Consider the following 12,951-nt stretch of genomic DNA (forward strand, 5'->3'; position numbering starts at 1 on the left):
GTAATTTCGTCACCATGCTTATGGCACCTTTGTTTATGTGAATTTCGGAAGACACATTTCCGCTAACGCTTATACTACATTGAGTGTTATGCTAGTTACTGCACATTTCAGGTTGGCTAAGCCTTACTACGCTCCATTAGAACAATCCCTTTGAACCACCTAAACGCTATCATAGGTAAGCTGAAATTACTTGCAGGTGATGGCTTAAAGGTGATGGCCTAACCTAAATAAATCCAGATTTGGTGCCAGTATACGTACTACACATTCTTTTAGGAGTACCGCCTCAAATTTGTAAACAAATGCACCTTGTTATGTTGTTATAAAGATGACTAGTAACCCAGAGCGTGGAGCACAATGAAGGAAATGCTGTAAAAATACACGCATAAATTATTATTCTTAGCTTTACTTTGTCAACTGCAACGTGGTAGCATGTTGCGTGCGATTAAATGCACCGAATTATGCACCGCTTTATATCAAGTTGTTTTGAATAAATTTTCCATGTACAGAAAACTATAATAGGAAAGAGTTGCTGATGTGGAGATCAGTATCTTTGCTAAGTTTAATATTTAACACCAGGAACTTCAAAGCGCAGTCTCATGTATGAGAGCGTTTATGGTGTAACTTTTTTGTTTAACATGCTGAGTTAAGATATTCATATGACATGCTTAAGAAACACATTCAAGGTTACGGTAATTATCTGGGCTAGCTTGGCTGACACAATTTATATTTTTCAATTTTTTTTCTTTGCTCGCAGGTTGTGAAACCATGGAGACCGATGCAGAGGACCACAATTACAGGCACCGCTCTGGACTCGATGGCGGCCGCGTGAGTGGCATAAGCGTCACCGAGCGAAGCGCTGGAGGGGACATCTTCCAAATCACCGGAAATGGCCCTGCGCGGCTGTCATCCGAAGGCAAGCGGCACGCGCAGGACCACGGTCGGCACCACCACCATAATCAGCAGCAGCATCATCACCATCACCAGGGCCAACACCGGCAGTCCTGCAGTCGTCACTCGATCGATGGCACGTGCCGAAACAACAATATCCTCGTCTCTCCCACGGATTTCTTCCAACTGGAGCAGGTGGACGAGAAGTCCAGAAGAGGGCTGAGCCTGGGCAACCTGTTCTCCACGGGCAACCACCACGCTTACACGGCGCTTACCAGAGCTCTGGACTCTGGAAGTTCGCTCAAGTCGCCGCTCGATTCTTGTGGCGAGTCCTGCATCCTGGACACGAGCGGCAGTACGACGGCGTTGCTGGAGACCGTGGAAAAAAGCAGTCGCGCGGGAGGCCGAGCCAAAAAGAGGAGCCTCGGAGACGAGCAAGACGACTGCTGTGACTCGGCCTTCCCCGCCGGCTGGAACTGGCCGGCCATCCGGATCGGCTGCCTCCTGCTCTGCGTGTCCTGCCTGGTCGCCGTGCTGTGCATCGTCGTGGGCGTCCTGCTGCTCCGGCCTTCGTCCTGCGACCCTCCCAGGCAGTGGTGGCAGGGTGCTGTGATGTACGAAGTGTTCGTCGCCTCGTTCGTAGACTCTGACGGAGACGGGTTTGGCGACTTCCAGGTAGGTTTGTCAAACAACCCAAATTAAGTGGGAGTGTCCCGGGTTTTGAGGGAAAGACCTGTGTCCTGATGTAATCCAAACATGACGCCGAATGCCTCGCTCTCTCTTTTCTACTGAATAAGAATGCATTACCCACACTGTCCCTTTATAACGCCTGAGAGCTTGCTTGCACATTCTTCCGTTTTGTGTCGTTGCATCACCAACAGAGAGGTGGTTTCGTTTTAGAGCGCAGCTAACAAAATCCCGCTCCTGCGGTGACCGCGTGTGGGGTAGGCGCAATCGAGCGAACACATGTGCCGCGAAGAATGAAAGTGAATGCGGGGCGCAGTGGTGGGTAAAACAAAGGCCACAGTGAAAAGAGGAGTATTAACGCGCAAGGGGAAGGTGCAGTGGTGCCATAAGGTGGACAACGCAGGATGAGCGTAGGAGAGACAGCCTGTACATGCTACGAGTTGCCGGTAGCCAGGCTACCCGAAGCCGCGTGGGCAATCTGATCTGTGCTTGCGAGGAAGGCCAGGATGTCGGGAGGTGGGGAGGGCTACGCTCGTCCGTGGCGTCTGCTGCTGAGGTCAGCCCGTGGTACCAGCCTGTGTGACGGGGATCACTGCTCCTGTAAAGGACGATGGCGAGTGGCTACGAGTAAGGCTGTATGAAAGGCCCTTAGTTGTTGTCGCCGCTGATAGTGGTGACTCGATTTCACAGCGATGACGGGCCGCTCTCGTCATTCGTGGAACGAAAGCGTTAGAAGGAAAGCATAGTGCCGCGCACGGCGGGCTCTGCGGCGACGATGGCTGCGATATGGCACCAGAGTGGCGTGCGTCGTCTGTGAGGAAACAAAGCACTGTATAAGCGGAGTTCTGTCTGAGGCGGCTGCTGTGAATCGCACGCACCCACTGCCTCTCTCGATCTCTCGATTAGCGAGGCAGACGCGCTGCACTTCGCTCCGTTTTGAGCGTTCCACACGAGGCGAATGTTCACCCCAGACAATATATCGCGAAAGTAAAACATGTATAGAGCTGCGCTCAAATTTCGGATTAGGGCGTATCGTACTCGTCGGTTAATTTTTTTTTGTCGTTGTTCTAGATTACTTGTAGGCCCACATTTTTATAGTAAATCTGTATGTACTGGTAGCCAGCTTAGCCAGGACACAATTGCATCTTTCTTGATGCAATTGGCGACAATGTACGGCCAGGTATTTTTGTGCAGTATTGCTCAACGCGTCCAGTGCGCTTGGCGCTATTGGAACACCACCACATCCTCCCCTCTCCGCCCTTCCCACCGCACACACGCTTTTCATTCATGTATTTAAATTGTGGCAATTTTTCATGCAGGGTCTCTTGTCGCGGCTTGACTATATACGCCACCGAATCGGAGCGTCGGCCATCCGGCTGACGTCGGTTTTCAGCGCACTCGACTACCCACTTGAGTATGAGCACATCATTGATTTCGACAACGTCGACCCGCACCTGGGTCATATGGAGGATTTTGGGGCGTTCGTCCAGAGGGCGCATGAAGTCGGCCTCCGAGTGGTGCTGGACATCAACCCCACGGTGACAAGCGACCAACACTCGTGGGCTGCCCATTGGCTACTTGACCCATACGGGGAGTACGCCAACTACTACGTGCTCGCGAATGAATCAGCAATAATGGTGAGTGAAATAATTCCCGTATGCAGTCGCATGGCAACAGCTGCCAATGTAGTAGAGGGTTACATTAAACCAGATGTCCGTGCTAACGTTCGTCAATCGGTTCAACTAAAAAAAGGAAGATTTAAATAACACGGTGCAAGGTACACAATTATAAGACCTATGGTGTTCTGTTGTCAGCGTTCTAATAAGCGAACAGTGTAGGTCCTGAAATCGTCTCTTGTACTGTGTTTTTTGCACAATTGTCTTTGTGAACAGCTTCGTAAGCGTTAGCTGGGACACCCTATATACTATGCGTCATATTGTACGGCAGCACTTTAGGCCCAAGCTCAGTTTTTGCGTGTTGGTTCTTCTTTATTTTTATTAGCATTACCAAAAATTAAACAAACGAACTATTTATTGTATTAGAAATTGGACACAAACGCATTCTTCAGTTTAGCCACTGTCAATAGCCATTTTCTTCATCTTAAGATACTTAGGAGTAAAAATATTGAATAGAGCACAGCGGTCACGGCCAAGGTCTCGACTTATCATTCCTGTTGATTCAAGATTAATAAACCCGGATGCGCAGATGCGAACATGCCACGAAGGAACCAATCCGGCATTAAAACGAGCACCGGTGTTCTTTTCTGAGCAGTCTTTAATCTGCGGATTCACTTACCAAGACATCAAAGCACGTAGTAGTCAGTTTAATACATTGTTCGTCACATATCCACCAGTATGCTCACCACAGGGCTCCACAAATAAGACAAAGGTAATTGTTTTAGACTTCTGACAGCTGAGAAGTACTTCATGGCGCTTATTCTCGCTTCTTGTACAATGATACTTTGTGGTTTCGTTAGCCACATTCCGAAATGTAATGACATTTCACTCGCCACCTGGCTTAGTGGAGATGACGATGCTGATAGCCATCCGGACCGGTGGCCGAAACTTTATGAGGGTGCAATCTAAAAATGCTCTCACCCAGCGGTTTATGTGTACCTTACAGTACCCTAGATAATTAAAATCAATCAGGAGCGTTCCATAACAGGATATCTCGTAGCACTTATAAACTTACTTCAATTGCCCCAAAATGTAAGATCTCCTGGACTCCCACTTACACTGTAAAATACTGCACTGTAAATTGCCTTCCCTGCCACCGTGATTTGAAAGCTCGTTACAGCTTGTACATCTTGTGCATCTTGTACAAATAAAGTGAGTTATAACGCGCGAGCAGTCCTTACTCTCTTATACAGAAACATTGCACATATTTCTACAGACACAGCGTGGAATATTATTAACGATAACCTGTTCTGTTTTCCATAGACATCCATTCAACCATGCAGCGAATGGTGGCACTCACATCCAAGCTAATCCTTTCTATTCGCGCAAAGAACGCTGTTCGGTTTCCCATTGGAAATCCAAAACGATCCATTAACCACGCCAAACGGTTAGTCAGAGAGCCGTGTCTCGTTCTTCGCCGGGGCCCCGAAAGCCAGAGGGAGCCTGCCTGTCACTAGCGGACGCACTAGCCACACTTTCAATTAGCGCGAGCCAGCAGAACTCCACTCTGCACAGAAAAAAAAAAACATTCCCACGGGACGCGTGGTGCCAATGACACGTCTCCTGGGGTCCTCTGGAACGCGCTAGCCTACGGGCAGCTAATGATGCCTAAAAGTCTCGTTAGCATGCAATGTGCAAGGGATTCCTCAGCTCAGGGGTATTCCGTTCCATTAGTATGTTTGGCTCGTCTGAATTTCAATTAGTTCCGGGCCATATACGGATCTGCCACGTCCATTGCCTCGTCCGCGTGCTGGCAAGCAACACGACACTTTCCCAACACGCGCAGTAATTCTATGACACGTTGCGGAGTATTCGTTAGTGCTGCTTGGGTACTCGTAAGTCGCCGAGACGCGTTAAACTGCAGTTTTACGGAAATACGTGAGCGGTGGCAGTGACCGTACACCGACCGTTTTAGCGTTTGTCGAAGGCAGATTGGATGTTCGGTGCGCCGAAAAGAATTAGTTTTTTTTACTGCTTGCTCGACGGCACCGTGCACGTCAGAGTTAGCGCGACAACGTATGAAATAACCCGCAAGACAGCTCGGAACGGCAGAGCGAGAGAGAGCGTAGACATAAAACAGAGTTAAGATGGCGCCCGATTTTCCTTTCGAAAGCGGTATTGAAGGTACATTAAACTCGAAACGAATGAAGTTGCGAGTTTGGTTAAACGCTCCGTACCAACACACAGGCAGTGTGGAAGCAGCAGTGAAGACTAATGGGAATGGCAAGTTGTGAGAATACGGGAGCTTTTAGACCATAATAATATCTAACAATACATAATAGTATTAGTAATCATAATAATAATATGTCGGTACGTCCATATGCAAATAGTAGAAACAGGGGTTATGTGGCGTATTTTATATATATATACAATGGCTCGAGTATCTCCTTCAGTCTTCAGAAGAATGCTGCTTGCATTCACCAGTAAACGCAGGTTGTTTGCAGCGCCATTTACAGGCAACTAGGACTCGCAAGAAACGTCTGGTTGAGAAAAGAGTTCTCGACTGTGTCATGCTCCATCTTTTGACGTAGTATTTTGCGATTTTTATTCGCGAGAGTGTCCATCTGGCTGATAGGACACGGCAATGGGCACTTCGATGGAGCAAGGCAGGAGCATTTCACGTGTCACTCAAGCAACGATGTGGCCAGCGCAGCGTCAAGAACAATTCCAGGTTACTGCGCTCGTTAGACGAGCATGGCGAGTAGCCTGTGTCCGCACTAAAGGCAAATATTGTCCACTCACGTCTGAAGACTGTGAGTGGCGTAGTAGTATGAATTGTCGGCACAAAAAAAGCGTGATATGTTATTCGAACTTAATTTTATTCAGTCGGATATCATTACTCACCCAAAGATTACCGAACCAGTAGTTGTTGAGCGAACGAGTCTAATCAGACCCGTTTTATGTCTCAACTGCTCTTTGCTGTAAGGAATACTTAAGCGAGCAATGACTCGGGCTAAGCGACAGGCAAATTCCTAGACAGATAATAGTACAAAGGTACGTCCCGTTCCCGCAGCTTTCACACCTAAACAACGACCAACAAGTGTGCTGGACTAATATTGCAAAGGATGTCAACATAAATAAACGCATGAACAGTCACATGCATTGCGAAGCTAAGTGCCTGAGTGAGCAAGAAAACTCTTCATTTGCAATTATAACTCATTTGCCATTTTAGGAGATGCAAATAAATTAACGTGCCTTGCGCGGATCACCTCGATGCAATATATACGCACTCCTTATTGCAGCCTTTTCTTTTCATTTATGAGAGAAACAAATACAAACTTTGTTTTTCTTTTTTCTCAAACGGTCAGCATGCAGTTCTTTATTAAATCCGCAGCATTTTCCGCTTTTCTTGTCTGGTAAGCGAGGCACCATGGAGGATCATGTTTCAAGTGTTAAAAAATAAGCAAGCGGAGAATGGCAATCCCCATATCAGGCTTACTCAGGCAGCTCTCCGCATCGCCCATCGGGTATGGCTTGCATACTCTAAGGCAGCTTAAGGAGATCAGCTTATATGGAGTCTACATGAGCGAAGCTGGCCAAGCAGTGCTTCCAAAAAGGCGATGAACTCGTCGTAATAGTATTATAAGACCAATCTTAAATGTACTTACAGGACCTTTGCGGTAGCATACCCTTGAATCCTGTCGTGATACCTGAAAAGATAAAAACAAATAGAAAAGCTGTAACGGGGACGCAACCGCAGTGCGGTACATAAAAGTTTTGTGCGTGCTGATGAGGGTACATGGGAAGTACTAGGTCACAAAAGTGCCGTTATGAAAGGTACAAGTGACATTTATTCACACATTGCATAGCTGGCATGCTTAACTTCTGGCTCTTCTGGTTTAATGCTGAGATCGTGCTCATTCCCTCTTCGTTGTGGGCGTTCCGTGGTGAAAGGTATTGGGGGTGAACTGGCACCCCTCTGTCTTGATGCCCGAGCCTGGACTCTACCTGAGCTCTGGTTCAAGCCATTTCTGAACTCTTCGCGTAGAACGCGGGCACGCCGTGGCCGAGTACACTCAAATTTAGCAAAACATGTCACACTTGTAAACATTGCAACTCCCAGTGGGCACAGGTATCAGTTTAAAAACTGATGACAATTGCGGCACAGTGAGCTCTCTCGAACGCTACCACTCATGCTAGGATCTACAAACCTACGGCAGAGCTACGTCATTCGGAACGAAGGGCGAGACGATAAGTCTAGCTGTGTTCATATCAGCTTTGCCAATCTCTGCACACTGTACATACAGCGTCGAGTCATGGCTTCATTCCTCTACACGACGATATCAGAGTAGGGCGCATAAGTGGTGCAGAGATATAGGCAATATCACTATGACTCGTTTTCGTTACATAAAGGTAACGTTAGATGCGGTTTCAGCAAGCGACCGGTCCAGCTCTTCTCACCGAAACAAAAGTGTAATTCACGTCCAAAAATGTGGATGTTTTATGTATTTTCCAAACTTCTGCACACGCCGTTGCATTAAATATCAGCCATGGTGACCCTATGTCTACGGAAACGCTAGGCAAGATAATTCGGGAACGCATATCCGGGACACTAAGGAAAGCAAAGTATTGCAACTTATTCTACCGAGCCCGTAACTAACGGGAACTTTCGAGGAGAGCATGTTGCTTTGACGCGTGAAGACAAATCCATGAACGGCTGAATCAAACTAGCAGACCGGTAAAAATTCAATACAGGTTAATCAACAAGAAATCAATCAGTCTATAAATACCGGTCAATCAACCACTGCGCGCTAGAAATAAATGCGCCTTGACGAGAATGTCCAGACAAATTTTCTTTGCAGCATACTCCATTAAAGTTCGCCAACAGCCTTTAAAAGGAACACGCCAGACTAAGCACTTTCTACAACGACATGATACAGGATGGTGCGCGTTCAAAACTTTGTAAATCCGTCGGCTAAATGCAGTCCAGCCTGAAACCCATCACATCCGAGGAATCGCATTAAAGGTGTAGCATTAGGCAATAAATGGTACTTCTCACAGGCGTAAATATTCCTTTATGCTTACTTACATCTGAGAAGTGCCACGAGAACCCAATACACCGCCATCTCAGCTACGTTGTCTAAGGTCCTCCCATACGCAGTGACCTTGAACTCTTTTTCCCACGTAATTTGTGCTGCTGTCGCCTTCTCAGTTACCGCCATGACTATGGTTCTTCGTATGTGCTTCAATTGTCTGGTAGCGATGGTTATGCTTACTTAGCAAATTGACAGTTAAACTGTTAAGCCCTACTTGTTGCTAGAACCCTATAACGTATGTTCGACCTATTGTAGACGTTTACCAAAGAGCGTACAGACTGCGCTAAATAGCATGTTAATGCTGGGGAGGAAGGCCATGATATAGCCAGTGTACTCGTTAACGTCCAATATTGTCAATAATCGCGAACGTAAGGAGCCAATTTTCTGAAACCTAACCCATTCTTTCCCACTGTTGCACCTTCCCGTTTGCATATCTTCCCTTTGCTAAAAAGAAAATATTGGATTTGCTTACAGCACCAACCACTCGTTTACATTTGCTATTCTCTCAGAACAATGGCGTCGACGAATGGGAGGACGCTGACGACGACGATCGGCGCGACCCCCAGCGGCCATTCGGGAACCAACTGTACCTGAACTGGTCTCACCCAGAAGTACAGCGGCAAGTGATGCGCTCACTGTCCGTCTGGCTGGAAAAAGGAGTAGACGGATTCAACCTAAAACATCTGGACAGGTTGCAGGTATACAGCTCAGCGACTATAACTGCAGTTCAGGGCCATTACATAGTGTCCCACCTGCGCCAAAATTTTAAACAGAATTATTTGCGAAAGCCACGTACCTGAACCGAGCCAAGGTACTGGTTTCTGTCACCGCTTGGAGCAAGTAAAGATTATTTTTGCTTGAATTTCGCCTTATTAACTTTTATATTATTCATGTTTACCTTCTCAAATATAATAATCGGAGCAAAATTGTCAGTTAGAACACTTAGGACAATATGAAGAAATCCCTATTGATATTCCTGTTGCTCAATACGTTGAAAATTGTTCACATGAGGAACAAAATATGCAAGCGCTTTCAGTCAGCACTACTCACTCCAACAATCAAAATGAAAAGCTTATGTTTTCTTTCCGTACGAAGGTGGGATATAGCAGTCTTGCGATTGATTTGGTTGAAGCACGAGATGTCGTTTAAGAAGTAGAATTCGCAAAAGAATTGCTGTACAGCCTTTTCTTAGCAGCGTTGGGTGCTGGTTTTGGGCTGCTGAGCACGAGGTCTAGGAATCGAATCACGGCCACGGCGGCCGCATTTCAATGGGGGCGAAATGCGAGAAAACCCGCGTACTTTTATTTTTGTGAAAGTTAAAGACTCATGGGAGGTCCAAATTTCCGGTGTCCCCCTCCACGGCGTGCCTGAAAATCAGATCGCGGTTTTCACACGTAAAAGGCCATAATTAGTTCTTTATCGTTTATTGAATTCCTTGTGCAGAACTCTACATAAGCGGTGACACAGCTCCCACTGTGTTTCTTGTATAAATAGCCGCAAGATTATGCTAAGCCGTGGGCGATTAAAAGGAGCCCGAGAGTACGCCTAATGGTTTGTCAAGGGCAGTATCGTCTTCATGAGGGCTACATCTGCTTTCAGTGGCAACGTTTATTACTGTCAAGGAAGTCACGTGTGCATCCTTGCGAAGAGAACGCGGGCATTGCCCATGAGAAGCGTAATACCGACATTTCTAACTGCCACTCCTAGTTGAATAGCCTTCGAAACAATTTTCAAACCTGCGTCTCATTTCGTCCTTCTGCCTTTTTTTTCACGTCTGGTCAGGTTTCGGATGACCGCGAGCTCTACGAGGTTCTTCTCGCTTGGCGCCGACTTCTGGACGAGCAGGACTACGCCGACGAGCGTGGCCGAATCCTCATGACGTCCGTCAACCTCGCCCAGGAGCTGGCCGACAGGGACTCTCTTTTCACCCAGCCAATCACCGCCCTCTTCGACCTCTTCGATGTCCACGTGCCCCTCGAGGGTGGGCCGGACAATGTCACCCAGATCATGGCGTCGCGTTACGCGCACGTCACGCAGCAGATGAGACTCGATGGCCGCGGCACTCGTGGTGCAGTACTTACCGACGAGAACGCCACTGGTGTGCACAGCGGCAGTGAACGACACTGTGGTGGAGTTGTTAACATGGCAGCGGTTAGTTCTTTGGACAATTGTTTTTGTTTTCTTTCTACTGTGTCACTTTCTGATTTTTTTTTGCGAGTTTTGATGTAGTGTTGTTGATAGGTTGGCGAAAATCATAAAACGGCACTGACAAAAACACGGAGACTCTAGAGCAAAGGGATGCAGCAGATATATTAGTGTAAGAGGACTATGTTAAGATGTACACATTTAGTAATGCGTACGCTCGGTGATCGTAGGCGTGGTGTAGCAGCGGTGTGTATACCGAAGGGATAGAAACGCAGTGCAGGACGACCGATGTTTAGGCAATGTTACGAGATTGCCGATTCTCAGTGTAATTTGACAGTGTGCTGGTACAAGAAAGTATCAGTAAAGGCCTGTCGAAGAGGCCTTCTTTCTTGAGTGGGAAAAAAAATTGGTCGATACTGTATGCCTTGAATTTAGTACAATTGGTCCTAAGTAAATGTGACTTTTGAGAATGTTTTCTAAGTGATATTGCGAGCTAGGTTTCCATAATGCTGAAACAGGCGTTAGTACGCTTGTCGTGAAAGGTAGTTTCGGTCTGTGTATGCCGTTACTGCGAACTCTTTCACGTGATATCACCGCAAAATCACAGGTGAGACTAAATAATCATCCATGTTTGCAAGCATTCATCCGTGAAAACAACTTCGATCGCGTTTGTGAGATGTGTAGCGTAGTCTGGCGATGGCGCAAGATTCCCCGCTTTCTTTATGATCTCAGTGATTTATGAAATAGAGGTCACCTCGAGAACAACAGCTCTGTTCACTTATTATGGTTAGATAATGAAACCTTAAGATTACGCTGCCATACTTCCGAAATACCAGGGAGGTCTTGCTTATTAGCAGTAAACAGCTCAGTTGCAAACGTGACAGATCCCAGCATTTCGACAACGTTTTGTAAAGGAGCGCCATAAGTACGAACACCAACATTTGGGAGCAGCACGCATTAATGCAGAGTGATGAGCGTATGATGAAAGGGTCCATGAAGCTTGTGCACGTACGTAACCTTGTGAACATTGTGACGAGGTTTGGAAGGAGTTTAACAGAAGCCGACCTTAAGATCCTGAGTAGATACGCGTACGTAGCACGCAGCTGAAGCGAGACCAAGTGGTGGTGTACCTTTGTTTCGTGAAGAAATAGTGGGTGGACCTTTCTGGCTTAAAGCAAACGTCTACACCAAGTACACCAAGTGTGTGTTCTGTCGTCATAACAGGCAGGATATTTGTTGCCTCCTCTTTACTACATGCGGTCATTAAGAGTGCCAAAATACTTCAATTTCAGTTGACACTTGTGAGACCTACTTGCATTATCAAAACTAAAAAAGTCTGTCAGCTTTGCTCATTGAATAAAAGTAAGAATTTGGAAGCATCTGCGAAGCAAGAAATATTTATGCATCCTTATTTGCTTTTATATACGTAAAAAAGGCAAAATACTAACTTAACATCAATGTCATCTCACTAGCATCAGTTTTTGTGGGTATTGTGTAGAAACCGATTAAAAAAATACCGCAGACAATAAAAATGAGATTTTTTGTAGTGACTTCAATTTAGCCTTCCCGAAAAGATAGGAAGAACTTATGGTCTGCATATAACGCAAACTAATCTGAAACGAGGGCGAACATTTCTTTCTAAGCAAAATTGTGTGGGAAATGAAAGAAGTGGAACCACCGAAAGCTTCCTCACCAATTTTGACTGCTCGAATAAGCTTGAGCAAGGCGCGAATATGGGAGGTGTTTTCAGTGTAGCTCTGTCGAAAAAAACTTCATATAGGAAAGCATAAAACACCTGTAAAAGCACCTGTAAGATTAACTGCGCCATTTTTGTAAGCACTGAAATAGTTAGAGGACTGCTATATCGAGTCACATCATGGTACTTGGTTCCTCTCTGTAGGACCCCTGGTTGAGCTGGAACCTTGGTGATTCGGAGAGTCCGCGGCTGGCGTCGAGACTCGTAGACGTCGACCCACTGGCTGCCCTCTTCACCCTCTGGGGCATGCCGGGAACGGTGTCTTTGTTCTACGGTGACGAGATCGGCATGAAAGATTCACTTGACCAGTCGACCGGACGTGTAAGTTACTAGCACCTCAAAATTATAGTTGGAAACTATTCTTTACTGAATAAACTACAAGCAAGGGCTTCGCGAGCATTCTATTTGTTGCCTTGACAAGTGTGAATGAGAATATCTACATTGAAATGAAAGCTAAATTTAGATGTGACTTTTCCATCCACGCTCGAACAGTGTATTTCTTTGCACTCCGAGTAATTTTATTCTTTCTTAATTTACCTGGAAAATGTTATTTGTGTGCGAATGAGGAACAAGGTTAGTTCTTTGTCACAAATGGTGGTGCCCGACTAAATAGTGGTTATAACAAAAATTGACAGCGCTAAAAACACAAAGGTCGTAGAAGAAGAAACGCACACCACACGCGCTCGGATGATGCTCAGTTCACGCTCAGAGCGCGCGAGGTCTGACTTTCTTCTTCTAGGTCCTTTGTGTTTTTCGCACTCTA

The 12,951-nt window shown here is 46.3% G+C and overlaps 2 protein-coding genes across 11 annotated transcripts in view; one reads left to right on the forward strand and one right to left on the reverse strand.

The window, feature by feature from the left end:
• Window positions 1-12,951, reverse strand: part of LOC135915269 (uncharacterized) — a 282,983-nt gene that overhangs the window by 121,925 nt on the left and 148,107 nt on the right. For all 9 annotated transcript variants that reach the window (XM_065448289.2, XM_065448291.2, XM_065448292.2 and 6 more), the window contains one exon: window positions 6,860-6,901. In XM_065448289.2, the coding sequence (XP_065304361.1) occupies window positions 6,860-6,901 (42 nt within the window). The remainder of the gene's footprint in view (window positions 1-6,859; window positions 6,902-12,951) is intronic.
• LOC135915267 (maltase 2-like) overlaps window positions 1-12,951 on the forward strand; it is an 81,256-nt gene that overhangs the window by 67,014 nt on the left and 1,291 nt on the right. The window contains exons 2-6 of one of the 2 annotated variants that reach the window (XM_065448288.1): window positions 755-1,563; window positions 2,895-3,212; window positions 8,797-8,985; window positions 10,070-10,438; window positions 12,333-12,509. In XM_065448288.1, coding sequence (XP_065304360.1) covers window positions 766-1,563; window positions 2,895-3,212; window positions 8,797-8,985; window positions 10,070-10,438; window positions 12,333-12,509 — 1,851 coding nt within the window. In that variant the 5' untranslated portion in view covers window positions 755-765. Of the gene's footprint in view, window positions 1-714; window positions 1,564-2,894; window positions 3,213-8,796; window positions 8,986-10,069; window positions 10,439-12,332; window positions 12,510-12,951 lie in introns of those variants that run through there. The other variant, XM_070521928.1, reaches the window with a different exon arrangement.

Source organism: Dermacentor albipictus, chromosome 7 (assembly GCF_038994185.2).
Source record: "Dermacentor albipictus isolate Rhodes 1998 colony chromosome 7, USDA_Dalb.pri_finalv2, whole genome shotgun sequence".
Classification (NCBI taxonomy): domain Eukaryota; kingdom Metazoa; phylum Arthropoda; class Arachnida; order Ixodida; family Ixodidae; genus Dermacentor; species Dermacentor albipictus.